The sequence below is a fragment of the Aulonocara sp. 'chitande type north' Nkhata Bay genome, linkage group LG16 (assembly GCF_057382095.1).
Source record: "Aulonocara sp. 'chitande type north' Nkhata Bay isolate Kocher_YH1m ecotype deep benthic linkage group LG16, A_spYH_male_GT1.1, whole genome shotgun sequence".
Taxonomy (NCBI): Eukaryota; Metazoa; Chordata; class Actinopteri; order Cichliformes; family Cichlidae; genus Aulonocara; species Aulonocara sp. 'chitande type north' Nkhata Bay.
This window is the reverse complement of record NC_141359.1, coordinates 8,095,803-8,118,821: the sequence shown is the minus strand read 5'-3', so window position 1 is coordinate 8,118,821 and position 23,019 is coordinate 8,095,803. Positions and strand designations below refer to the sequence as shown.

Genomic DNA, 23,019 nt, shown 5'->3' with positions numbered 1-23,019 from the left:
CAGCTGTGGATCATGACACAGGAGCTCACGGATCCTGCAGACAGCTTCTTTTTTTCACCAACCCCATCTACATTAGCTGAGGACTGCATCTGTAGCAAAGGTGAGCTGTGATTTAAATAGACAGCCTGCCGGATCAAAGCCTGCCTACCTGTTCTTCCGGCTACAGCCTTTCCGCTTGCATGGTTATCATAATTGCTCTTGCTCAGAGGACATGCTGCTTCCGTCAGGGCCACGTCCTCCTGCATTAGAGCTGAGGAGCCTCAGCCAAGCAGAACCTGGCTGTGCAGGTAGATACGTTTTCTCCTTTTTCTCAGAACACCTCCGAAACTCTGTTGAATATACAAGTTGCTCTCCGCAGACTTAAAAGTTCAAAACTTGTGAAAAGAAGAACACCTGGCTCTGGCCAGCTTGACTCGTGGTAGTTAGGAAGCTACAATACAAAGCAAAATGTGCCTATAAAATGTATCTATGCTGAAATGTACTGGCTGATGTGTTAGGAAACGATGCCACGCTGTTTTAATGGAAATGAAAACGATCAACCTACAGAGGGCTGAGTTCAAAGACACCCTGAAAACCAAAGAGAAAAAAACTATGTGTCAGGATGAATTTCATTGGAGCAACTCAAAATGGTACTTGGTAGTTTGCATGACCCCAATGTACGTGTGTGCCTGACAACATTAGGGTATGCATAATGAGATGACTTATGATCCTGGGAGGTCTCCTCCCAGATCTGGACAGTCTGAGGTGCAACCTGCTGGTGCAGGATGGGTCGAAACATCGTGTTCAGGAGCTGCAATGGTGTCAGCTCATTCATCCTCCTAGAACTGCCTGCATACTCTCGCCAGATGAGGCCGGGTGTTGCTGTGCACCAGGAGGAACTCAAGACCCACTGCACCAACATAGGATCTGATAATGGGTCCAAAGGATTTCATCATGATGCCTAATGGCAGTCAGGGTAATGTTGGCGAACCTGTAGAGGTCTGTGTATCCCTCCATCGATATGCCTCACCACACCATCACAGACCCAAACCAGTTATGCTGAACGATGTTGCAGCACAGCTTCTCCAGAACCTTTCACGTCTGTTACATGTGCTCAAAGTGAACCTGCTCTCATCTGTGGAAGGCATAGGGCACAGGCAGTGGACCAGCCGATTCTGGTACCCCCCAGTCGGGTTCCACAGTGTCAGGTAGTGAACACAGAGCCCACTAAGGATGTGGGGTCCAAAGGCCACCTTCATAAAACCATTTCTGAATGTTTGGTCAAAGACATTCACGCCAGTCGCCTGCTGGAGGTCATTTTGAAGCTCTGACAGTGTCCATCCTATTCGTCCTTGCCCATCAGCAAGACCAGAGCAGATAGCAGTCCTGCTGATGGATTAAGGACCTTCTACGGTCCTGTCCAACTCTCCTGCAGTAACTGCCTGTCTCCTGGAATCTCCTCCATGCTAAGAGTGTGCTGGGAGACACAGCAAACCTCTTGCCAATAGCACAAATTTATGTGCCATCTTGGAGGAGTTGGACTATCAGTGCAACTTCTGTAGGGACAGGGTATCACCTCATGCTGTAAGCAGTGACACTGGCCCAAGCCAAATGCAAAAATAGTAAAGAAACAGTCAGAAAAGTTAAGGAGGGATCAAATGTGAGAGGCCTGTAAAATCATTCCTGTTTTGGAGGTTGTGTTACTGTTGTCCCTCTAGTGCGCCTACCAAAGCAGCTGAAACTGATTAACAACCCCCTCTGGTACTTAACTGACCACAATATCCCACAAGTTTAACTGACTAATGCTATACTCTGATTAAAATGCTCCTTTAATTCAGTTATTTTTTTTATATATATTTTATCTTTAGTGAATTATTCGATTCAATTTGTATGGATGTTTTCATTTAAAAAAAAAACATCAGGTTTGAAAGTGGCTCTCTTTTATGCAAAAGTACACAAAAGAGAGTATTTTGTCCAAAAAAGGAAAATATCCTCTGTTAAAGCTTCGTATTAAATGAAGTCTGCGTTGACAGATTTTATCCTTTGGACTGAAATGAGTTCACACCTGTTGTCATGTATGGGAGGCTGTATTGAGTGCTTGCACTTAACTGATGCTTTCGTTCAGTACGCTGAAATGAAATAAGCCTGTGTGAGTCTGACATGTTGCACAGGACACATGGCTGTCACACAGCAGCTGTTGGAGCTCATAAACCTGCGAACAAAACGCCCTGCAAGCTCTAAAAATCAACCTGCTACATGTGCACTTGGAGGCACGTGCGCCTTTTATAACTCCTACAAGTCTGTCTCAGGGTTTTCACAAATACCTGTGTCATATTTATAACTTAATGTATGCTGTGTTTTCCCCACAGGAGCAACCAAATACCTCAAATTCACCTGTGATGAATTGGGAAATTAGTGGCCAGCTGTCAAACGCTGGTAGCGCTGGCTTTTGCAGCCCATCGCTCCTAATCAAGAGCACCTAGCTCCTTTTTAAATATGTTGAAGATAAAGTAGCACTGTGATAGCAATTGTGCTAAATGAGCCATTTGAAAGTGTGGCTCATTTTTCATAATACTGGAGAAGTCAATTAAGGGACTTTTGAAGCTCGGGGAGGCCCAAGGAGACATTGAGGTGCGACGATAGGAAAAGACACCAGTGATTTTGAGTCACAAGAGAGAGAAAAACAAGCAGAGTCTCAGTGGAGAGACAACAGGGAAATGTAACCAGCAGCAGTGTCTGAGAGGAGAAAACAAAGGACAGGGTATAAAAATGTCAGACGCAGCAACAGTGACACCAGTTTTTGTCAGCCAGCCAGCTGCTTTCATAGCCTTTGACAGGCTGAGCAACAAAAGCCAAAATATCCAAATTGCTTGTGGGTAAAAGACGACTATTGTTACACTTTGTGTGGCCCCCATCTGCTCCCAGAGGACCCGGAGCCATGACACCACGTCCCACACTGACAGCGAGCCAGGGGGAGAAATTGGAATTGAACGGCTGCTGAAAGGCTGTTAATAAACAGTTAGTGTTGCATTTGCGAACAGTGTGAAATGTAAGCATCATTACCTAATCTCTCCCTGACAAGAAAACACAGCCACTGCTTTTTCCCCCCGGTGTTTGTTAGAGGAGTTAGCTAAAACCCGGGCCTTACTGTAAAAGACAAAAGTGGTTTCTCCTTAATAACATCCCTCTGTGTGAATAAAACATCTGCTCCCTTTGCTAGTCATTTCTGCATTAGCTAAAACCCGATTTAATAAAAGTATTCAACAGTGGTGTTCTGCCTGCAGGAGCTTCTCTTTGAATCTGACTTGAATTTTAAACTTCACTAAGTTAAGATTTGCTTGAACTCATTGGAGATCTGATTCTTTTTTGTTTTCACACAAGATATTTTTCCACCTCAGGTTTTATGAAACTGCTAGATTTCAGTCGAGCACAGCATGGAGTTCTTGGTGGCTCTGGTCCCAACTGCCTTAGTCAGCTGCTCATGTGTAGTTTTGGGCTGATCCAGCACCTTTCTCATGATCGTCCTCACCCTATGAGGTGATGTTAGGCATGGAGCTGCAGACTGATGGCGACTTATGGTCATTATATGTCGTTAACCTCCTAAGATCCAAACTCTTTCATGCCATGCATTTTTAATTTCTCTTTGCTATATTTGGACTGATTGGGACCTGATGAATGTAAAAACAAAGAATTACCTGATTTTTTTTTTATCTGATTTTTGTTTCTGAGAAAACAAAAATCCGCATATGAGGACATTAGTTTTAAATTTCAGTGGCAGTATAATGTCCTGGTAAGTGGATATCAGGCCCTAATAGAGCAAAATTCTGTATTTTGGTCTAAATAACCCAAAATGTGATGTCCTCATATGTGGACGCCAGGTCCTAGAAGGTTATTTTCCAAACAGTTTTCATCTTCCCACCAAGCTTCTGAGATTTTTGGTTGATATTCCGTCTCCATGAAAATGAAACTAACAAAATCAGAGACTGTTGATATCTTTGTAAGTGAGCAAACTCACAAGTTCTGCATGGGACTGAATCATTAAGTCCCCAATGTGCACATCGATTCTGTGTTCTTGTGTTTATGAAGTTAAAATCCTCCAGCTCCACCATCAACAATGGCTGCTTGGACACCATTCCAGTTTCATGATAAAGTTTTACTGAACAACAGCTGCTTTTATATAAACAGCTCCGGGAGTTTGGCTTGACAACCACTTGTAACGAGTAATCGACCTTCCCTTGGAACCATTTCTTGGACTTTGATACTGCAAATAAACAAACAAACACACCCACGGCAAAAAAATGTATCAATTAATAACCTCAGAGTTTTCTTAATCTGCATTGTTGATTAATTTGAAAAAAAAATCTCGGTGTTATGTCATGTCCAATTTTTGCCCAATCACAGGGGACAAAAAGGATGGAAGATAGGAGGAAAAAACTGAACCTTTGTTAATAAACTTCCAATAAAGCAAAAAAAAAAAAAAAAGGCATAAGAAGGCACATTTATTTTAACTGTGGTAGTGTCTTCAAAACCAAACAGATCATCATGGATCAGCAGGGACGTAAAGTGGACTCATTTTATGTCCCTGGAGGCTTGCTTCAAATGCCGTGCAATAATTTTTTACGGCACACCCAACCTAAAACCATCAAATCTGATGTTACTTATTTTTTATGTCTCTTTGTGAATCTGACCCCTGATAAAGGTCTTGGCCCATGCAGGTCACAACTCCTGCCAGTCTCAATGGCAATAGCTCAAAGCTTTAAGTTCGCAACAGAATAATATTGTACAGAGGGTTCGATAAATCGCAGCATCTTTTAGTTCGCACGAAGAGCCACTCATAGTAATTGGAACCAGACTGATGACTGTAGCATACACACTCGCCTCAGAGACCTTTTCTCGCCAGCAACAGAGCATGAGCTCATCCCCAGCTGGTCCACCAGAGGGAGGGGACCGTGCAGGCAGGATGGATGTAATGCAAGGCTCTAAAAAGAGTGAGGTAATGGGTGAAGCATCTTCTTCCTGATTTTTATCCAAAGAGAGACAAAAGCAGGAAAACTGAAAGATTTCCTAGAATGCAGGTGTCCTCCTGGGAGCTTCCTCTCCTCCTGCCTCAGGATGATGTGCATGGAGGTTGCTGTGCTGCCAGAATAACAGAAAACAAGTCCAGGTCCCACCAGAGTGTGATGCAACCTGCTTCTTAAAGGCCCAATCGCCAATACAAGTGTGAACACATAAAGTTCTGCAACTCAAGACGTGAAAACTTATGTTTTATTATGTTAGTAAATATTTATTTGTAACACAATCTTATGTTTTCCAGTGTGACAAGCTGTGTAAGTCAAGTATTTGTGATTGATGTTATAAAAAGCATTAATTGACGTTGTGCGCTATCCTATCAGAAGCAGACACCAGAAGATGGGAACACTGTACTCACAAGTAATGAGCATGGGCAGCAACAATATTCAGGCAGGCTGTGGCTCTTTATGATGCTCGGTTAGTGCTAAGAGGCCCAAAGTGTTGCAAGAAAAGTTGCCCGATACCCTCACACAACCAGCACTACTGGCTGTTGATGCAGAGCAGGATCCATGCTTTCATGTTGTTTACCATCCAAATGTCGCAGTAATATGCCCTGTTAAAGGGGAGATTTTCCTTCCTGCTGCTGCCAAATGCTTGGTCATAGGGAACTGTTAGATTGTTGGAGATTTTTGTTACTGTAAGGCCTTTATTTTTAAATTTTAAGCAACCGAAGCGATTGAGGTGACTGCTGTTGTGAATTAGTGGTGTATAAATAAAATTCAATCGAATTTAACTGAAATCTGCTTCAAGCTATAATAAATTCTGCATTCAGAGAAGAGATGTTTAATGCAGTTATTTTAAAATAACATGACTTACTTTCTATAAACAACTTCATAGTGTGAGCTTTAGTTTTGCATTTTACCTGCATGTTTCTTACAATAACTAGCTGGTCTGCATCTTTGTGACTCAGCTTATACAATTGATAAATGCACCTTGCCAAATATACTTGCTAAAGTGGGTTGATAACTACTACTATCAGTTCTTGTGAACTGATAGAACGGTTGTAAACAACCCAAGAACATGCTAAAAAAAAAAAAAAAAAAAAAAAAAAAAAAATTCGAGATTTCAAAACAGACTTCAATGAGCGATGGTCCGTGTTTTGTATACATACTAGCATGTGCATGGAGCACAAGTGATGATCCAAAATGTTGAAGACTGCATTTTGACTAAGGATCACAGTGCAATGTATGTAAAGCCTAAACAGGGTGCGTTAAAGTGAGAGGGACACAGTGTTTGAAAAAGCTGTGTGAGCGCACAGCACAGGAAACGTCTGCTTCTGAACAAAGGCAAGTGTCCTCTGGGGAAAGGTCAGAGAAGGACTGTGATGTGAAAGAAGAAAAAAGCAACAAATGAACAGGTCAGTGGCCAAAGAAACTAAAATCAAAGATTAACTCTGGGAAGCACAAATTGATGTCAGGTGGCTACAAGTTATCCAGAGGTACGTTTTCAATAACCTTTATTAGCATAACAATAGGAGAACAGCAGCAGTATTATTTGTAAAATGCTCTTTAATAAGGTGCTGGAAATATCTGACAGTCATGTTTGTTCTTTTCCACAGAACATTTATCACCAAAACCTGGGACACCACAGTGTGACCAGAGCATGTGCCACAAAACAGAACATGACCTTTTACAAAATTTACACATAAAATAGTCACAGTGTAGAGGAGAGGGAGGCTGAACGCACTGCACTGGGATATTAAGGCAACACGTCCCTTCTTTTTCCCCCCGTACAAGAAAAAAAAAAAGTGTGAAAGAAAGAAAAAGACAAAAAAGCACCAGGAAACCGTTTAGAGGACCTAAAGGAAAACACAAACACTTCTGTCATAAGTGATGTGCAAGGCAAAGACACAAACATGAACAAGTTACAAATGTAAGTGACAGATGTTTGGTGCAAAACACCCGCTGGTGCTTTGGAGACCAGCAGCTTGGCAATTCAAATGTTGCGTAATCCAGTGTAATAAAACAACCTGTCTCATCTTTGTGGATCTTAGCAGGGGTTGAAATTTTCATCCTGTTATGATTTTTCTTTTTTAACTCTTTAGCTTTGTTAGTGTTGAGATGTTTCCAGTAAATACTGGCAGATTTCTGAGGAAACAAATGAATAAAAACGATCAAGAAAAAACAAAAACAAAACAAAAAAAAACCCCAAACGAATGTCAAATTAAAAAGCAAACCTCCCAGAAATTGATACAGTTATCTATAAACAGGCAGAACACAGAGAGCATTTTATTTCTTCCACATGTGCAGCAGATTGGTAGAAGACTCCAGGTGTGTCTGATCCCGGCCCATGTCTCGAAATCTGGGAGATTTTTTTCCATGAGATTCGTCTCGAGAGGCTGATAAAACAGGGAGCGAGTCCCTGCCTCTCACTGACAGGCAATATTACAGGCAAACTCACCACGAGCACATCTGCAACAGCCAACAACACCAGGAGATCCAGTACAGCCAGGCCTGCTGATTGGCTGAGGAAACATTTCCTTTCCACCCTCGTTAGGGGCACACCTCTGATGCCGATCTGTAGTAAACGTGATGTGCAGTAATTTTGAGCGTGTCCAGTTTCTGCAGGGATGATGATCAGGAGGAGGGATGCAAACAGCCGCATGGCAGGAAGGCGGGAAGAGGGGGGGGGGGGGGGGGGGGGGGGCACACTGATTACAGCTTTAAATGTTACATCATCAGTTAATAAACAACCGTCCGTCATGCTGTACCCGGTAAAGAAAACTCAAGCCGTCACAAAAGCTCGTTTACGTACAAACACTGAGACAAAAGGAGGTAATAACGAGTTAAACAGTCATATGGCGTTGAGTCGATCACCTATAAAGAGTAAACATTGAGATCACGCTTATTCCTAAAACATTACATGTTAAAAGAGCGCAGGTGGTTCACTTGCCCTTCATCTCCCTTTTCTCATCTTCGTTGTGCAAGAGTTATCATTTAGTCCTTTATTATTCGGTTGCACATTTGCATCCTCATAGTGTCACACAGAGACAAAGACGTCCAGGTAGAGGCGATCGTAGGACTCCCTGAAGAAGAGGATGAGGACGAGGCTGAAGAGACAGGAGCCAGTTAGACACCAGTTCAGCCACGACACATCTAGATGAAGACAAGAAAGGGAACAAGCACGAGTTAGATTTCTGTTCAATCACCAAAGAGCTTTAAGCAAGTTTTCCTACTTAGCAGCCATCTTGGTACCAAACAGTCATTTTGGCCTAATTAATCCAGACCCCTATCGAAATGGTTTGGGAGACAGCCACACTCTGATTGTGATGGACAACTGTGCATTTCTCATTTGCCTCTTCAACCTTTTCCTTCTTGGCTTCCTGATAACTTTCAGTCAGTACCACTATATTTAAAAGAGATCCCACAATTCACCTCTGTGCACATATCTGGAAAGCATAAGCTGGCCAGAGTAAGAAGCAACCTAAAAAGCATCGCTGTACTTGTATTTTTTAAATGTGCAAAAGGAGCATCAAACTGAGGGTCAGCTTTGATATCAGCTGATCTGAACTGTAGCAAAATCTTGGTTAGGCTCTCATCATGGCCAATTAACACTATCATCATGGTTAAATGACTGTGGTATTGGTGGTCACGTCAAAAAATAAAAAGGATCTGAAAAGGACACGACCAGAGTTCCTGGTACACAGCAGCAAACCCCTACATATGACACTGTGCTCCTTTATAATAATATGACTCCACATATATACAGAAACCTAAAGGAGATGTTCACATGAAATGACACTGAATGATTAATTAGCATTAACAGCCCTAATGGCTAATCAACAGGAATTTCTGACATGCCACACAAAACAGAAGCAGCCTGTGCCGTCTTTCATAATCACTCTCAATAATTCAATGATATTGGCAGTGTTCCCTATTATCATTGACCTACACTTGAACCTAAACATGGTGCAGAATGAGGTGTTCTATTTTCTCTGCTCTGTTCAAGCTCCATTAACCACAGGAGAGGTGCTCTGGCTGTCTGCAATAATGCTGAATCTGGAGGGCAGATGGGAGCCTCACACCAGCGCTGAACTGCCGGCATCTTAACTCACCAGCACTCAGACACATAACCTCTGCTTGTTCAGCCTCCGTGATGCGTGCCACAGATTGTCATCATGCACGCTTGCACGTGCGTGCACGTGTAAACGCGGGTCTAAAGCCTGGACAAAACGCAAATCGATAAACTCTTCCTTTCACGTGCATTAAGCAGCCCTCGCTGGGAAGCTGCTCGTCTCGCAGCGAGGGCTGCGAGTTGCAGGTGTTTGAGACTCTGTCCTGACAAAGATGTTAGGCTGAATCTTTCCCGCTTGGTGAAGGCCAATATCTCAGCCAGGATACAGGCTGCAGTGGAAGCAGGAAGCTGACAGAGTAAATATAGAGAAAATCAGGTTATAACAGGCAGCAGAATCCATGAATACATGCCAGGACAATGTGTCACAACTCACACTGGCTCAACTCCGTGTCCAGTCGGCATCCTTTTCATAAAGTCATTAATCAGCTGACCAGATCGATGCTTGAAGAGCTCGCTGCTCGGACTGCACAGCACAGCCTCTTTGTGGTAAATTATGAGTCCTGGCCGTACGACACAAATCCACATGATTGATGCGTCACCGCTTTCGTGAGGAGGAATAATGTGCGGCCAGAAGTGCGAAGATGAAAGTAAAGGATAAACTGGGGCAAAAAGAAGGTGGTGAAGGGGCTTGAGGGGAGAGGGAGGTGAGGGATTGGATAAGGGTGTTTGCAGAGAGAAGTCAAGACTCCTGAATCAGCCTCATTAATCAGAACCGTGCGAGCCGGACAGCAGGAGACCTGGCAAGGAGGCAGGTTAATGGAGTTGTGTTTATCTGACCTGCAGTCTCTGTCTAACTGTCTCTCTATCTTACACGTTCCCACAACAAAGACGTGTCCATTTAAAGTTAGAGACAAAGTGTGCGAGCGTGTAGGTCTGAGCCCACGGCCCTAAATGAATGCTAATGTGGAGTTTAGCAATCAGAGTAATTCAACCAAGTGATGTGGTGAAAACGGCCAATTACTCCTCTCTGATTTCTAAAGACGAACGTGAAGCCAAGTATGGAGGAAAGGGAGTTCAAGTCTGAGTGAGCAAACGGGAACTCAGGAGCAGAGGAGGAAGGGAGAAGATTAAAATTGAATAAAAGGAAGCAGCAAAGAAAGAAGTGAAAGTAGCTCCAAGTCTTTGAAGCTCATCCGATCACCTGTTTGCTTTAATGACCATTATAATATCTTAACGCTTCCTCTGGTTCGAGATGCGTTGCATTCCTGCACTTTCCTTCAACGTAGCGAGCAGCTGATTTCTGTCGTAAACTCAAGGCTGAGCACTTGCTGGACTATTGGTTTTGAAACACTTAAAAAGCTTGGAGAGAGAGAGAAAAAAAAAAAAGTGTTTCAAACCCATTTTCATCATTTTTCTACAGTATTTTGGATTTTTTTTTTTTTTTTATAAATTCCCTCTTATGCTTTTCCTCATGCTGTTACATATTTGATTATTAGGCTTTTATACTCAGCACTGAAGCATTTTGTGGGGCTTTTAAGTTACTGATAAACAGGTTGTCTAAGAGGAAGGTGGTGATGACGGGGAATGTTTTATGAAATAGAAGCTGAGGAGCTGGTAAAACCCATTTCTGTAAAGAAGTTTTTCTCTCTCATCCTTTGTCCTCGTATCTCTACTAGAGATGGCACGATACCACTTTTTTATGTCCGATACCGATACCGATATCATAAATTTGGATATCTGCCGATACCGATATGAATCCGATATAGTGTTTTTTAATCAACAAAACTGTTTTTTAAAATATCTTGCTGCATTTTGCAAGTCTGCAAGTTCATACTCAAGTTTAAAACAACAACTACACTAAAGCTATTCTGTTATACCTGTATACAAAAAAAATATTTCATAGTTCAGCAATACTGATCAATCTAATAAACTTAAACCTACACCATCCTCCCTATTCTGGTATTTTAAAGAGTACTTAGCGTAAATATTAAGCAACCTAACTAACAGGGTTCCAACTCCCAGCAACAACATAAATAAATAAAAAAATAGAGAACCACCCCTCACGCGCCACCTCATGATGCTTAATCGACGTAATCAACCTTAATTTGATGCAGTGTGAAAAAAAAATGCACAGAAATCAATTATTTTTCAAGAAATATTAAATAGATTCAACATCTTTCTTCAACAAAATTGCAGACTGCACAGATGGTACCTTCCCAAAGTAAAAAGTACTATAGCTTACTAGGGTATATATATTAGACTTAATAGTCACTATATACAGTAATTGACTTCTATTCATTTTACATCAAATTAAAACTTTGGGTGTCAGATAATTATTTATTAAAAGCTAGACATTTTAAATGAGAATAAGAAAGAAAAGTATGTCTTTGTGCCCCCTTTTCCCTGTTCATGCCCTATCGGCCCCCCTGGCTAAACTTTGCTAGATCCGCCCCTGCACAGTTACAGCCGTCAGCTGCGTAGAAAAAGATCCTGGAGTAGAAAGTAATATTAAATACATTCTAACAACAGCTGATCAAGCTTAAACGTTCTGCTGTTGTTCAGCCGCTGGTTTCCTCTTTCTGGTGCAAAGTGGGCCAAAAACAAAGAAGAGAGACGGACTCGCGACAGAAAAGCCGATCAGCTGATCAGTTTCACGATTGAAGTAGCAGCCGGAGAGCGAGAGGCAGTCGCTTGTTAAGCTTAACGTGGGAATGCTTTACAAACATTCAGAGATGGACTTACACACTTGCTTTACTTCTCTCGGGGATAACTTTGTCGGAGATGAAATGCCAGGTTGCTAGCGAAGCTCCACATGCTATCCAGACCACCGACAGGTCCGGCATGCCACAGCCGCTCTATCACGTGATGCCTACTGCTAACGTTCTGAGGTGAGTTACGGCGTGTTGCAAGTTTTGTGAGGTGCTTTCGTGATATTTAATGGATCGGATTACATTTTTTATTTTTCTCCGATATCCGATCCAGTAATTTAGGTCAGTATTGGACCGATACCGATACGTAATATCGGATCGGTCCATCTCTAATCTCTACCAGTCCCTACTAATTGTCCCTGTCAGTGCTGCTATGGCATTATGAGGATGAATGAACTGCTCCAAGTTTAAAAACACACGCGTAAAACTTAATGCAGTGGGTTTATTTTTAATTTCCAAACCCTGTCTGGTTTATTCCAGCTGCTATGGTGGAATGTAACTGCAACGACAGAGCAAAACTAAATGTGCAGCATGACATCGTCTGCCCCTCTGTTCACAGAGCATGCAGCCTGCTCATTAGGACACACTGACATACCGTGTCATCGTCTGACAGTTTACATGACATCGCAGAGTAAACATTTGGTCGGATCTTTGTAGTCTCAGAACCAATGAATAGATGAGAAGCATCACAGCACCTGCAGTAATAATCATGTTGCATCATTGTGGTGATCAGTTGAAAATAAATAAATACATTTTCTGTCATACGACTGCATCACTGTGTCGGCTTGCAGAGATCTGTGAACAGGAAAAACTCAGATCACATCCAGAGGGTGTTTATTATCATGGCCGTGCTGGCCGTCGCCAAAAAACGTGACATTTATCCATGGTCAGAGGGCCCGGTGGCGCCAGTGTCCGGCAGCCTCGCCTCTGTCAGTGCGCCCCAGGGTGGCTGTGGCTACAATGTAGCTGCCATCACCAGTGTGTGAATGTGAGTGTGAATGGGTGAATGACTGAATATGTAAAGCGCTTTGGGGTCCTTAGGGACTAGTAAAGCGCTATATAAATACAGGCCATTTACCATTTACCGTGTCAGTGGCCAAGATTGATCTTTAGATGTTCTGCCCTGAAAGTCTTTAAAAAAATAAAAAAAAATAAAAAAAATAGATGAGTCATTTATCTATAACAGACTTGTGTTTTCCGGCGCAAAGGGGGGAAATAAAAGTGAAAGACTGACTGGCTGACTTTCATTGTACTGTGCTATCAAACACTATCAATCTAACATCAAAATCTACTCCTGCCTAATGTTCCCGTCTGCTCTGTGAATCAATCATCCCCAAGACTTTAACTACAAGCTAATTTTGCATCGTGGGCCACGTACAGCCCACTTTGATCTGAAGTCTGAATTATATTAGAAATAATATAGAAAAAAAGTGCACGTCTCAACATGTCTACATAAAATCATGCCAATAAGATCACGATCACTGTATACAAGGATACAAGCAGCATGCAACAGGTGGCAAAGTTGTATTTCAAGCCACTGGCTCATCTGCTATTTTGCTAAGTTGTGTTAATACTGCCAAAGACCTTGTTCTTGACCAGACCTAACCCAGATTAAGATATTACTATTCCATAAATGATCCTAACGACAGCATCTCTGCACGGGCAGCAGAGGGGCACACGCAGACACTATGAATATTACAGTCGAGCTCAGCGCTCGTGTGAATAACAGTTCTTGTTGGAATGGAAAATGATACACATGGCTTTGATTTCATTGGAAGTTGATTAAGCACTGAAGCATGAGAGGAGATTCTTGTGAATTGTGGAGGGATCAAAATAAAAAAACCAGGTCACACTCACGTTCTTGTTATTCAACTCTGCTAAAGTTTTAATACTTACCTATTCAGATTGTTTTGATTCGAGCACAGATGTAAGATGGCATTCTTGACCATCATCAGTCTCCTGATTCTAACAGGACATCAGCCACAAATGGCAATCCGACTGATCGCTGATGTCATGAACTACACTGGGTTCACTGTGACTGTATGATCACAGTCAGAGGACACCGCTGTGAACACTGGACAGTTAATCATAATAACAGCCTATTACTATGGCTGCCAGGTCAGCAGAAAGGTGCTACAGATGAAGACTGAGACGTGTGCCGACAAGCATCTTATGGCCTTAATCAGTCTTAATTGAGGTCAATGCAGCGGTATAATTAATGAAGCTCGCTTCTCCTTTACGGCCGTCGCCTTTGTTTGAGAGGATTGGGGTCACGCATGAAGATAGCGACCTCAGCTTGGTGTAAAGACCATCCATCACAAAATGACAACTGTCTGCGTACAGGTTGGTGAGAACACTTACTTCAGGAGATCACACAAAGGTGTGTGTGGCACTGTTGCAAAAATGAAAAGCAGCAAATGAAACTTTTATTCTCTCAGGAGTCCTACACAAAGAAAGGTTGTTTGCCTTTTCTTTCTTTCTTTTTAACTTCTCCGCCATCTTTATAGGGGCTTGAAAAAGGCAGCGAAGGCGTTTTCACTTCAGAGACTATAAAGTTTAGCCAAAAGAAAAAGAAAAGAAGCCCTGGGACCTTAGAACTGTGCCAATTATTTCTCAATAGTGAATAATTTGTGTTTTTCTCCTATGCAACTGAAGTTCCACTCATCCTCCACCTCCTAGCGCTCTTCTTCCTCCACAATACCTCTCTGCTGATTTGCATTCCCCTCCATGCTCGCTACAAAATGACACAAATGCGCAGCAGATGAAATCGGAAAAGAGGGACAAGTACAGATATACGGCCCAGAGGCTCCGTTCACGTTTCTGAGTCACATGGTTTAGAGACTTGGGAATTTTTTAAAACATGACAGTCAAGAGGCCAGTTAGAGCTCACTGATCCAAGACCAGCTCCTCACAGATATTAAAACGGACAAGAGGGTAAATTCATAAACGCCCCCTCGCTCTCAGGGAGAAGGAGCTATAATTCAGAATGCATAACGAGGCAGTGGGCAGCCAAAAGGAAAACCCTAAAATGAACAATAAACTGGGAATAGGTGGACATCTTTAAAGGCGAAAGTTGCCATATTCATGAATATCAGAAGGTGAAGGGGGGTTGAAGTTTGCACATTACTTGCTAAATACAATATGAGAGTAAAGAAAGGACATTAGAGCAATTAGCCAGCCCACTAAAACACTCCAAAGGGAATTTACACAGTAATCTAAATTTATTCTTGCAGGAGTGATCTGCTCAACAGAACAGAGTGCTGCCAATTTATAGACCAGGAAGGACACGCCCACCTGCCTTTTGTTTTTTTTAAAGATCAATGGTTACAGTCACAGTTTAATATCCACACTCAAATTGGACACTTCTCCCACAGTAGAGTTACACCGATGAAAGACTTTCAAAGTTTTCTTTTGGACTTTTCTTGGCTGCTTTATACCTGATCATTTTCACTCAAATAGTGAACTTAGGCTACGTTCACACTGCAGGCGAAAGCGCATCAAATCCGATTTTTTTGACCCTATGCGACCCGTATCCGATCATGGTGTGACAGTGTGAACGGCACAAATCCAATATTTTCAAATCCGATCTGGGTCACTTTCGTATGTGGTACTGAATCCGATACATATCTGATGTTTTAGAAGGCGACTGCTGTTTGATGGTCAAGTCGCATTAAATCTGTCTTTTACGTCACTGACACAAGACAGACGCCAATTATCATCTCCCGAGAAGACATCGCGAACGCTTCCTGGACATCCAGCGTAGATGTCAGTGAAACTGTTGGGAAGACAACGTTGGAGAAACGTGAACATTTTATTTGTATCTGCAGATTCTGACAGAAATCTGCAGCTATCCTTTGAAGCACCGCTCCTCTAAAACAGCAACAAGGATAATTATTAGGTTATCTACATTATTATGTAAATAACAAAATAACCTAAAGCAAAAATTGGGAAACGTAAAGTCCAAAGTCTTTATATTAAGGGCCATCAGTCAAACAATATTGTTTGCTCTGGGTCTAAACAGAGCGCGTTGTGTGAAATAGGAAAGATGAAAATGCTTTTTTGCACCAACAAGGTGATTCCCAAAGAAGTATTAGCCAAAAACATATCTCAGCGTGCTGCCAGCAAACTCATATGAATTTTAAAACATTCGAAGGGACATTATCAGCATTGAACTGGGCTCCCAGGATCCTGGATCTCATTACTGAAGCAATGTGGGATCCATATGACACAAAATGCAACAAAAAGCAGCCAAATTCCAAAGAAGAGCTTTGAATGTCCTTCAAGAAGCCTGGAGAACTATTCCTGAAGACTGCTTAAAGAAATTACAAGAAAGCTGCCAAAGAGTTCAGGCTGTGCTGTAACTTCATGCATGTTGTGTTTTACCAATAACTCACTGCACAAATATACCTAATAAAATATAAAGAAATTAGGAGTACCTCAAGACTTTGACACAGTACTGTATGCGAGGATTACTTTTCTTTTTTAAAGAACAGTTCTGCACTGATGTGGTAATTAGGTCAGATGAGACAGACAGATACCCATCTATCTGTGGTAAGCTGAAACTGATGTCACTGTGCCTTGAAGTTGAGCCGATAAGTCTCTGAAACTGCTGGAAGTACGGAAGCAAATGGATAGGAAAGGGTACTCCATCATTTGACATGGTGAGGATGGTGTATAGTGCTTCACATTGGTTTAAAATTCATATAGGTGTTCTTTTAGTTTAAGAACATAATTTTCATATGGAAGACCCCACTGCAATCAGGAAATGTTTCTGTAGATAAACCCTAATCGCCAAGAACAACTATGCATTGATTTCAAGTGAACATGTCACCCAAAGGAGACAACCCCAAACAATGCCAGCTAAGTATCTCAGACTTAACAGTCATCAGATCCCCTCATTGCTGGGCCACAGGCTCATATTTCACTTCGTCTATACAGACAACTTTCCAAATTACACCATTTATATCATTATATGCACAATACGCTAATTTATCTTACTAATGATATCTGACCTCAGACAATGGTTGATGTCATGCGAATTTGGCAGGTAAAACAGACTGTAGGTGGCAATCGGCACAGATTCTGCAAATTAAATTAAAATGCCTGCAGCAGTGAGAACTGACAAGAGAACTCCGATACATCCTTCCCAACTTCGGGGTGAGAAGTGAAGAAAAAGAGCAGCAAAGGCCTCCATCATCTCAGCTTGATCTTCTCCCCAGCTGTCACAGGAAGCTGTCAGGACTCATCTCAGCACAACAGAAACCCTTTAGCTCACCCACCCACACCTTCCCTCAAAGACACATGTGTGCATACACATAGACATGCAGCAATGTATTAAGTGCACAATAACATGCAAAGAATGGACCCCACACACAGACAAAGCAGTCCATCAGCAGGTGCTGCAGACGGGTGTGGAGCAGAGGGTACAGCATGTATTCTTTATAAGTCCTACTCTTGTGATTAGTGTGTGTGTCCATGTGTGCGGCTGCTCTACCCAAAGCAATTCTGTGTGATCTATGATTTACTACTGTACTGACACGTTTCCGGTTCCATCCATCTTTTTTTTTTTTAACTGGTTATCCAACTCAGTGTTGCAGAGTGGTTGAAGACTATAACAGCTGACACAGGGTGGATAAAGTACACACTGGACAGGTCATCGCTTCATCACTGGATTATATAGGGAGGCACTCCACCAGTTATCCTAATTTAAAAAACAACAACAACAACAAAAAAAACCTAACAGATTCATATTTTCTTCTATGAAAAGACTTCATCTGACTTACTGGTGCAACTGAAAACCTGCTTCTAATAGCAAATAAATTGGAATTGTAAAATTTTATTTAAAATCCAACCATCTCTATCAGATGACTGAAGTCCCAAATGTCTACTTTGCTGCTGTAATCTTGGAAGTAAAACAATCTGAGCTCAGAGTTTTTTTTAAATCTATCTGGGTAAGAAAGTTGTGACAGCAGCAGGTACGTTTAGTTCTGTAAACTAAAACTGACAAAATCATTTCTCAGAAGACAGGAGGTGCTCAAACATGGACTAGGAACTTGCACGTCAGTGAAAGTGTACTGCAGTGCTTCAGTTACACATTTTAAATTGCTGGAGGCCATCTCAGCTCATAAAGTAACAAGAATATCCTAAAATGACAGCCGCACAGCAAGAATCCACAACAAATTACTGACACTTGGGAAATGTGAAAAGAGAAGTAAAACAAAAAAAATGCTGTGAACTTCACCTCAGCAACATTTCACCATTTTCAAATATGACCTACAGATTAACCCGGGATGAAAACTGTTAGCTGAAGTCTTGAAATTGTCCCATAATGCCATCTGTATCACGCTACAGCCTTTTTTCCCTCCCCTCCCAGCAAGGCAAGCAGGTTTCATGATCTGGTTGTTGTACTTGTTAGTGGATCCCGAGGGCCTCTGGTCAAACATTGGTATTCCCTCTGCACTGGCAAAACAACCCAGAAGGCAGGATTGAGATGCAGTTTTCAGGCAGCTGCTGTCAGCCTTGGAGCAATCACAAGGACTTTGAAAATGAAGCTCATAAATATTTATAGGCTTCTGAAAATATCGTATTCATTCAAACAAACAAGGTGAAAGAATTGCCTGTCTGTGATGGATGTGTAACAGCAGATAATTGGAGCTTTGAACAACAAAACTTACAGAGAAACTGAAGGCAGGTGGGCAAAGACCACAGGGAAAAACATGGTCCCGTGTACACACCAACACACACATTCACGTGGTTGTAAATACACGCACCTATACATGCATGTGCGCACACACACAAGCACACACAGACACACTTTTGGGTTTGTTTTACTTTCACTTCCTCCTGTGAAAACCACAAAGGTTGAAGAGACGCAGGTTATTATATCAAACTCTGTCACGCTGCAACGAAAAGATGAGGCTTTGGCTAAATTTCAGCAGGAAGTTTCTCTCTTTGTTCTAAACATGTCAATCGCACCACAGAAACCTAATTTTCCTGCTGCCCCCCCTCCCTCTTTTATCTGCTGCGTCTATAGGGCTATAATGGATTTTAGTAAACAATGAAAACTCCAGATTTTGGGAAGTGCGAGAAACCTTTACAGGAACAGAAAACCGTCCTTCGCCCCGCGCTGTCAAAAATGACGCCGTCTCGGGAGCTAATGTTCGGCTACTGTAGAAACTGGGCAAAGCAAGCAAAAACAAAACAGAAAGAAGAACCCAACTTGTCATCTAATTATGAGAAATTACAACTGCTCTTAGTGATGGTACACCAATGCAGTAGTTTTCACACTTTCTGGCGTGCCCCTGTTCAAAAGCTGAAAAGGTTCTCTACAGAGTTTTTCCATCAAATATCAATAATAATAATAACAATAATAATAATGATTAAAAAAAGGATTCAACTTCATCTTAATTGAATCAAAATAGAATAAAGGTCGGTGCAGCAGCAGCAGCGCTTCTCTGTTTTTATACCCCCCACATATTAAAAATAAAATGCAAACTAATTTCGCTTCACATTTTCTTACCTGGTTGTTTGCACCCCACCTGCAGAGGCTTCATGCCCCACCATTTGAAAGCCACTACACTAATGAAGATATAATTATCAGATTTTCATGCTATTCATGCTGGGCAAGAGCATGTGCATGCACACTGGGGCACACGCACACACACACTTTGTGATTTCCTAATAAGTTTAAGGAGTTCATAAAGTTGTCTCGAGCAAATATCTTAATCATTTTGTAACATATATATATTATAAGCAAATAGGCAATCAGTGTAATCCGATGCCTCTCCAGTGAGCATCCGGGCTGCTGAATGAATTCCAACTCCTCGGCATTGGCCTGCAGCTGATGACAGAAGTACTTGTTCTCCTCAGAAACCAGTGTTTACCACCTCCTAAGGCCGACCCTTGAGATCACAGTGGAGCTCCAGAACAGAACAAAGGCTAGTGTTGCCACATGCAGTCCAAGATGGTGGAGTTGAAGTCGTTCTGTCAGAACAACATACTAAAGAGGCAGCTGATGTCAAGGACTGCCACAACAACAACAACAACAACAACAACAACAAGCTCACCCAGTCAACAAGACGGAGGCAGGGCTAGCTGTGTAGCAACGACTGGACTTTCAAAGTAAGCATAAGGGGATTGTTGAGCAGTAACAGTATTGTTTTCTCAGAGATGAGAACTGTTTGTTATGACTACTATATTACACTTTTGCTCGTAGAGCCTCGTAAAGTACACAAATTAGTGCTTTAACTGGTGTTGTTCTTACCCCATGACACTAAACGAGGGCAGAATAGGGGTGAAAATGAGCGCATTAAATGAACGAATGAGCATTTATGTTTTGAGCATACCTTTACAGTAAAAGGTGAGGAAGAAGAGGAGCAGGCCCGTGACGAGGTTACCCAGGAAAGTGACGACTCCACAGGTGATGCCTTCAGGGACCGGGTACACCGTCTCAATGAACAGCTCGAAGAATATTGGAACACTGCTGTTAATAAAAATGCCGACCAGGATACAGGAAGTGTACAGGATTGCTGTGAAAACAGAGTGGGGCAGAATAAGCTACAGTTTAATTGGAAGCTTTGATGAAAGAAGGTTTCAAATCTCAAATGAGCAATTAAATTTAAAAAAAAAAAAAAAAAAAAAAAAAATGCCATACTGGTCAACTTTATGGAACAGCGGTAGTGATTTATTCCACCTTCCACAGCTTCGTACTCTACCATTTGCTTTCAGCAGCACTGAGATTTATGACGAACCCTCATCCTAAAAACAACATTTCATTTGCCAGCCCTTCAGGTGGCAATTTAACACAAACAAAAGCAATATACTGGAGGTGTATTGACAGAAAATGGCCAGTTTGTAACCCAAACAACAAGTCACATCTACCCCAAGCCCACCATCACTTATACCTGGTCTGAAGTGTCACACTGATTAGCTTTATGTGGCAGTTTTGCAATTTGAAATGTGTTTTTCTGCCTTACTGTGTTGTTATTCTATTCCCACTTTATGTGCTCAGCTTTAGAAAGGACCGCTTTAAAGGCTGCAGGTGCTCAGTGGAGGGTGCAAATATAATAGTACATGTACTTGAAACTAAGGCCTGGGTGGTGTTTTTAATGCGCGTGGTTTGCATTTCCATAAATGTATGTAACAAAAAACTTCATTCCCATTCTGAATCAAAATGCAACTCATTTCACAGATTCAACAGTACATTAAAAATAAAATTCCTTTTTCTACTTCCAAAATGCACAGATGTCCATATAATAAACAGCTCGTCTTGTTTGCTCTTTGTGCATGATGAGAATCGTGTGCACTGGACACACCTGCTGATTTATGTGCTGAAGTGGGGAAAAAGAAAATATAATTCAGGTTTGTTTTTGTGTGTTCTTCTTTGCAGACCAATCAGAAATGTTTCAGTAAGTTAGGCACTTGCGTACTCTCGTCCCAGCTGCAGACCTCAGCTGGCCCTAAAGTAAAACACGTGTATTAGAGCGGATGTGCGGCGAGATTAAGCAGTTACCCCTGGAGCATCACGGCACCCTCAATCTCCCTTATCACAGCAGACTGGTCCAAACGAGCTCCCCATTAGCCTGCACGTCCCTTTAATCACAGTGCCTCTGAGGGCCCAGCGTACCCACTTGCCTGCCTGTGACTGGGAATCTAACCGCCACGCCGCAGCCATCAAAGGCAGCTGTCCCCCCTGATTCTTTTCCTTCAGTGCTACCAAAGAGCTCAAATCAAATGCTGCAGCCGCTGCACACGCGCCTCGCGTTATAAGATTAGCCTATATGCCACCAGCTCCTAACAGGTTTAAGAAGATCCCTTGAAGGAAAGAGACATGATTGATCACAACTACCCAAGAACACAGAATATAGACACAGACTATACTAGAATTTGGGGTTTCTGGCCCACAGACTTGTGTTGCATGGGTAATAAATCAGATAGAGGATTTTATTTCCCTCTAAAACTTCTTCGCTTGTTCTCAGAAACCAAAGATTACGCTTATGGGTGTTTAAATGCTAGTGACCGTCCCACACTAGGATAATAACTGGTTTTGGCAGATTTTGTTGCAGTGTCATACCACCCTCTTTGAGATGCCAGGTGAATGGAGCCTGGCAGCTGCAGACTGCCAGTGTCTGGGCTAAGTGGCAGTTCCAGGGCTTGGAGAATGATGATGGATGATGATGACTAAAATTAGTGGCTTCGGGTGACATGCTGCTCTGCCTTTTGATTTGGCTTTGGAAAAGGCAGCCCAAACACTGATATCAATGAATGGATTGGTTTTGATGAATATGTAGCAGATATACAGTACAGCCTGTGAGACCTGTTATTGTGACCTGCATGTACTGAAGACGTTTCCATCCACACTGGATAAAGATCGAGTGACACAGGTATACATAGATTTTATGCAGCTGTGGACTCACCTGAAGTGGAAGGGAGGTGGGTATAGCTGCTCAGACAGGTGAGTGTGAACCACGTAGAGGCCAGTGAGGCTCCTGCCAGCATCAGCACCAGGATCAGCTTCAGCATCCCGCGGATAGAGTCTGCAAATCTGAGCGCATGCATTGGGAAAAGGAGGGAAAGGCGGACTATAAATACATAAAAGCAGAGTAAAACATGTCAAGGACAAAAAACACTCAAGACTACTGAAGTGAGTACAGACAGCTGCTTGAGAAACAAGAAGCATCCTTCATAAACACAACGAGCATCTATGCAATTTTTCAATGTCTGTTTCTTCGGCGACTTGTGTCATAATCTATTACTGGAGGCATGCATTGTTTCACAGAAGAGCTAGATCATTTCCTTCTCCCACTTGTTTCTGAGTGCATCAGTTGCACTTGTCACTACACAAGGAGACACTACTGCAAGAGTAGATTCAATTTGTCTCACCAGCTAAGCAGGCAGACTTGAGATGCACATTGTATTACATTGTGGAAGACAAGCCATCGGGCCATTCCCAAACTCTCGAGCTCTGCGGTTTCTCTTTGTAGCCCTTTCTAAACCCACATAGTTCATTAGGTTCCTCTCTTCTCCTCTGGGTATGCATATGTATGCATGGGAAAGATTAGATGAAGCTACAGAAGCCTTTAGCGATGACAGACACTAATTACTTTTGTTTTGTTGCTCACAGACAAGATGCTGAAAGAGAAGGAGGGCGGAAATTGACAATGAACTTAACGCAAGAATAAAAAACCCATGTTGGAAAATGGTTGATTAGTTCAACTAGGTTTTGAAGTTCTGTCAGTCTGCCGAGGGC

General features: G+C 42.2%; 1 protein-coding gene across 1 annotated transcript in view; it reads right to left on the bottom strand.

Annotated features, from left to right (window-relative positions):
- Window positions 1–7,676: 7,676 nt before the first annotated feature.
- slc49a4 (solute carrier family 49 member 4) overlaps window positions 7,677–23,019 on the bottom strand; it is a 46,154-nt gene continuing 30,811 nt past the window's right edge. The window contains exons 7-9 of the mRNA XM_086267646.1: window positions 22,187–22,314; window positions 20,117–20,299; window positions 7,677–8,144 (exon numbers count right to left, since the gene is read on the bottom strand). Of these exons, the coding sequence (XP_086123772.1) occupies window positions 8,029–8,144; window positions 20,117–20,299; window positions 22,187–22,314 (427 nt within the window). The 3' untranslated portion in view covers window positions 7,677–8,028. The remainder of the gene's footprint in view (window positions 8,145–20,116; window positions 20,300–22,186; window positions 22,315–23,019) is intronic.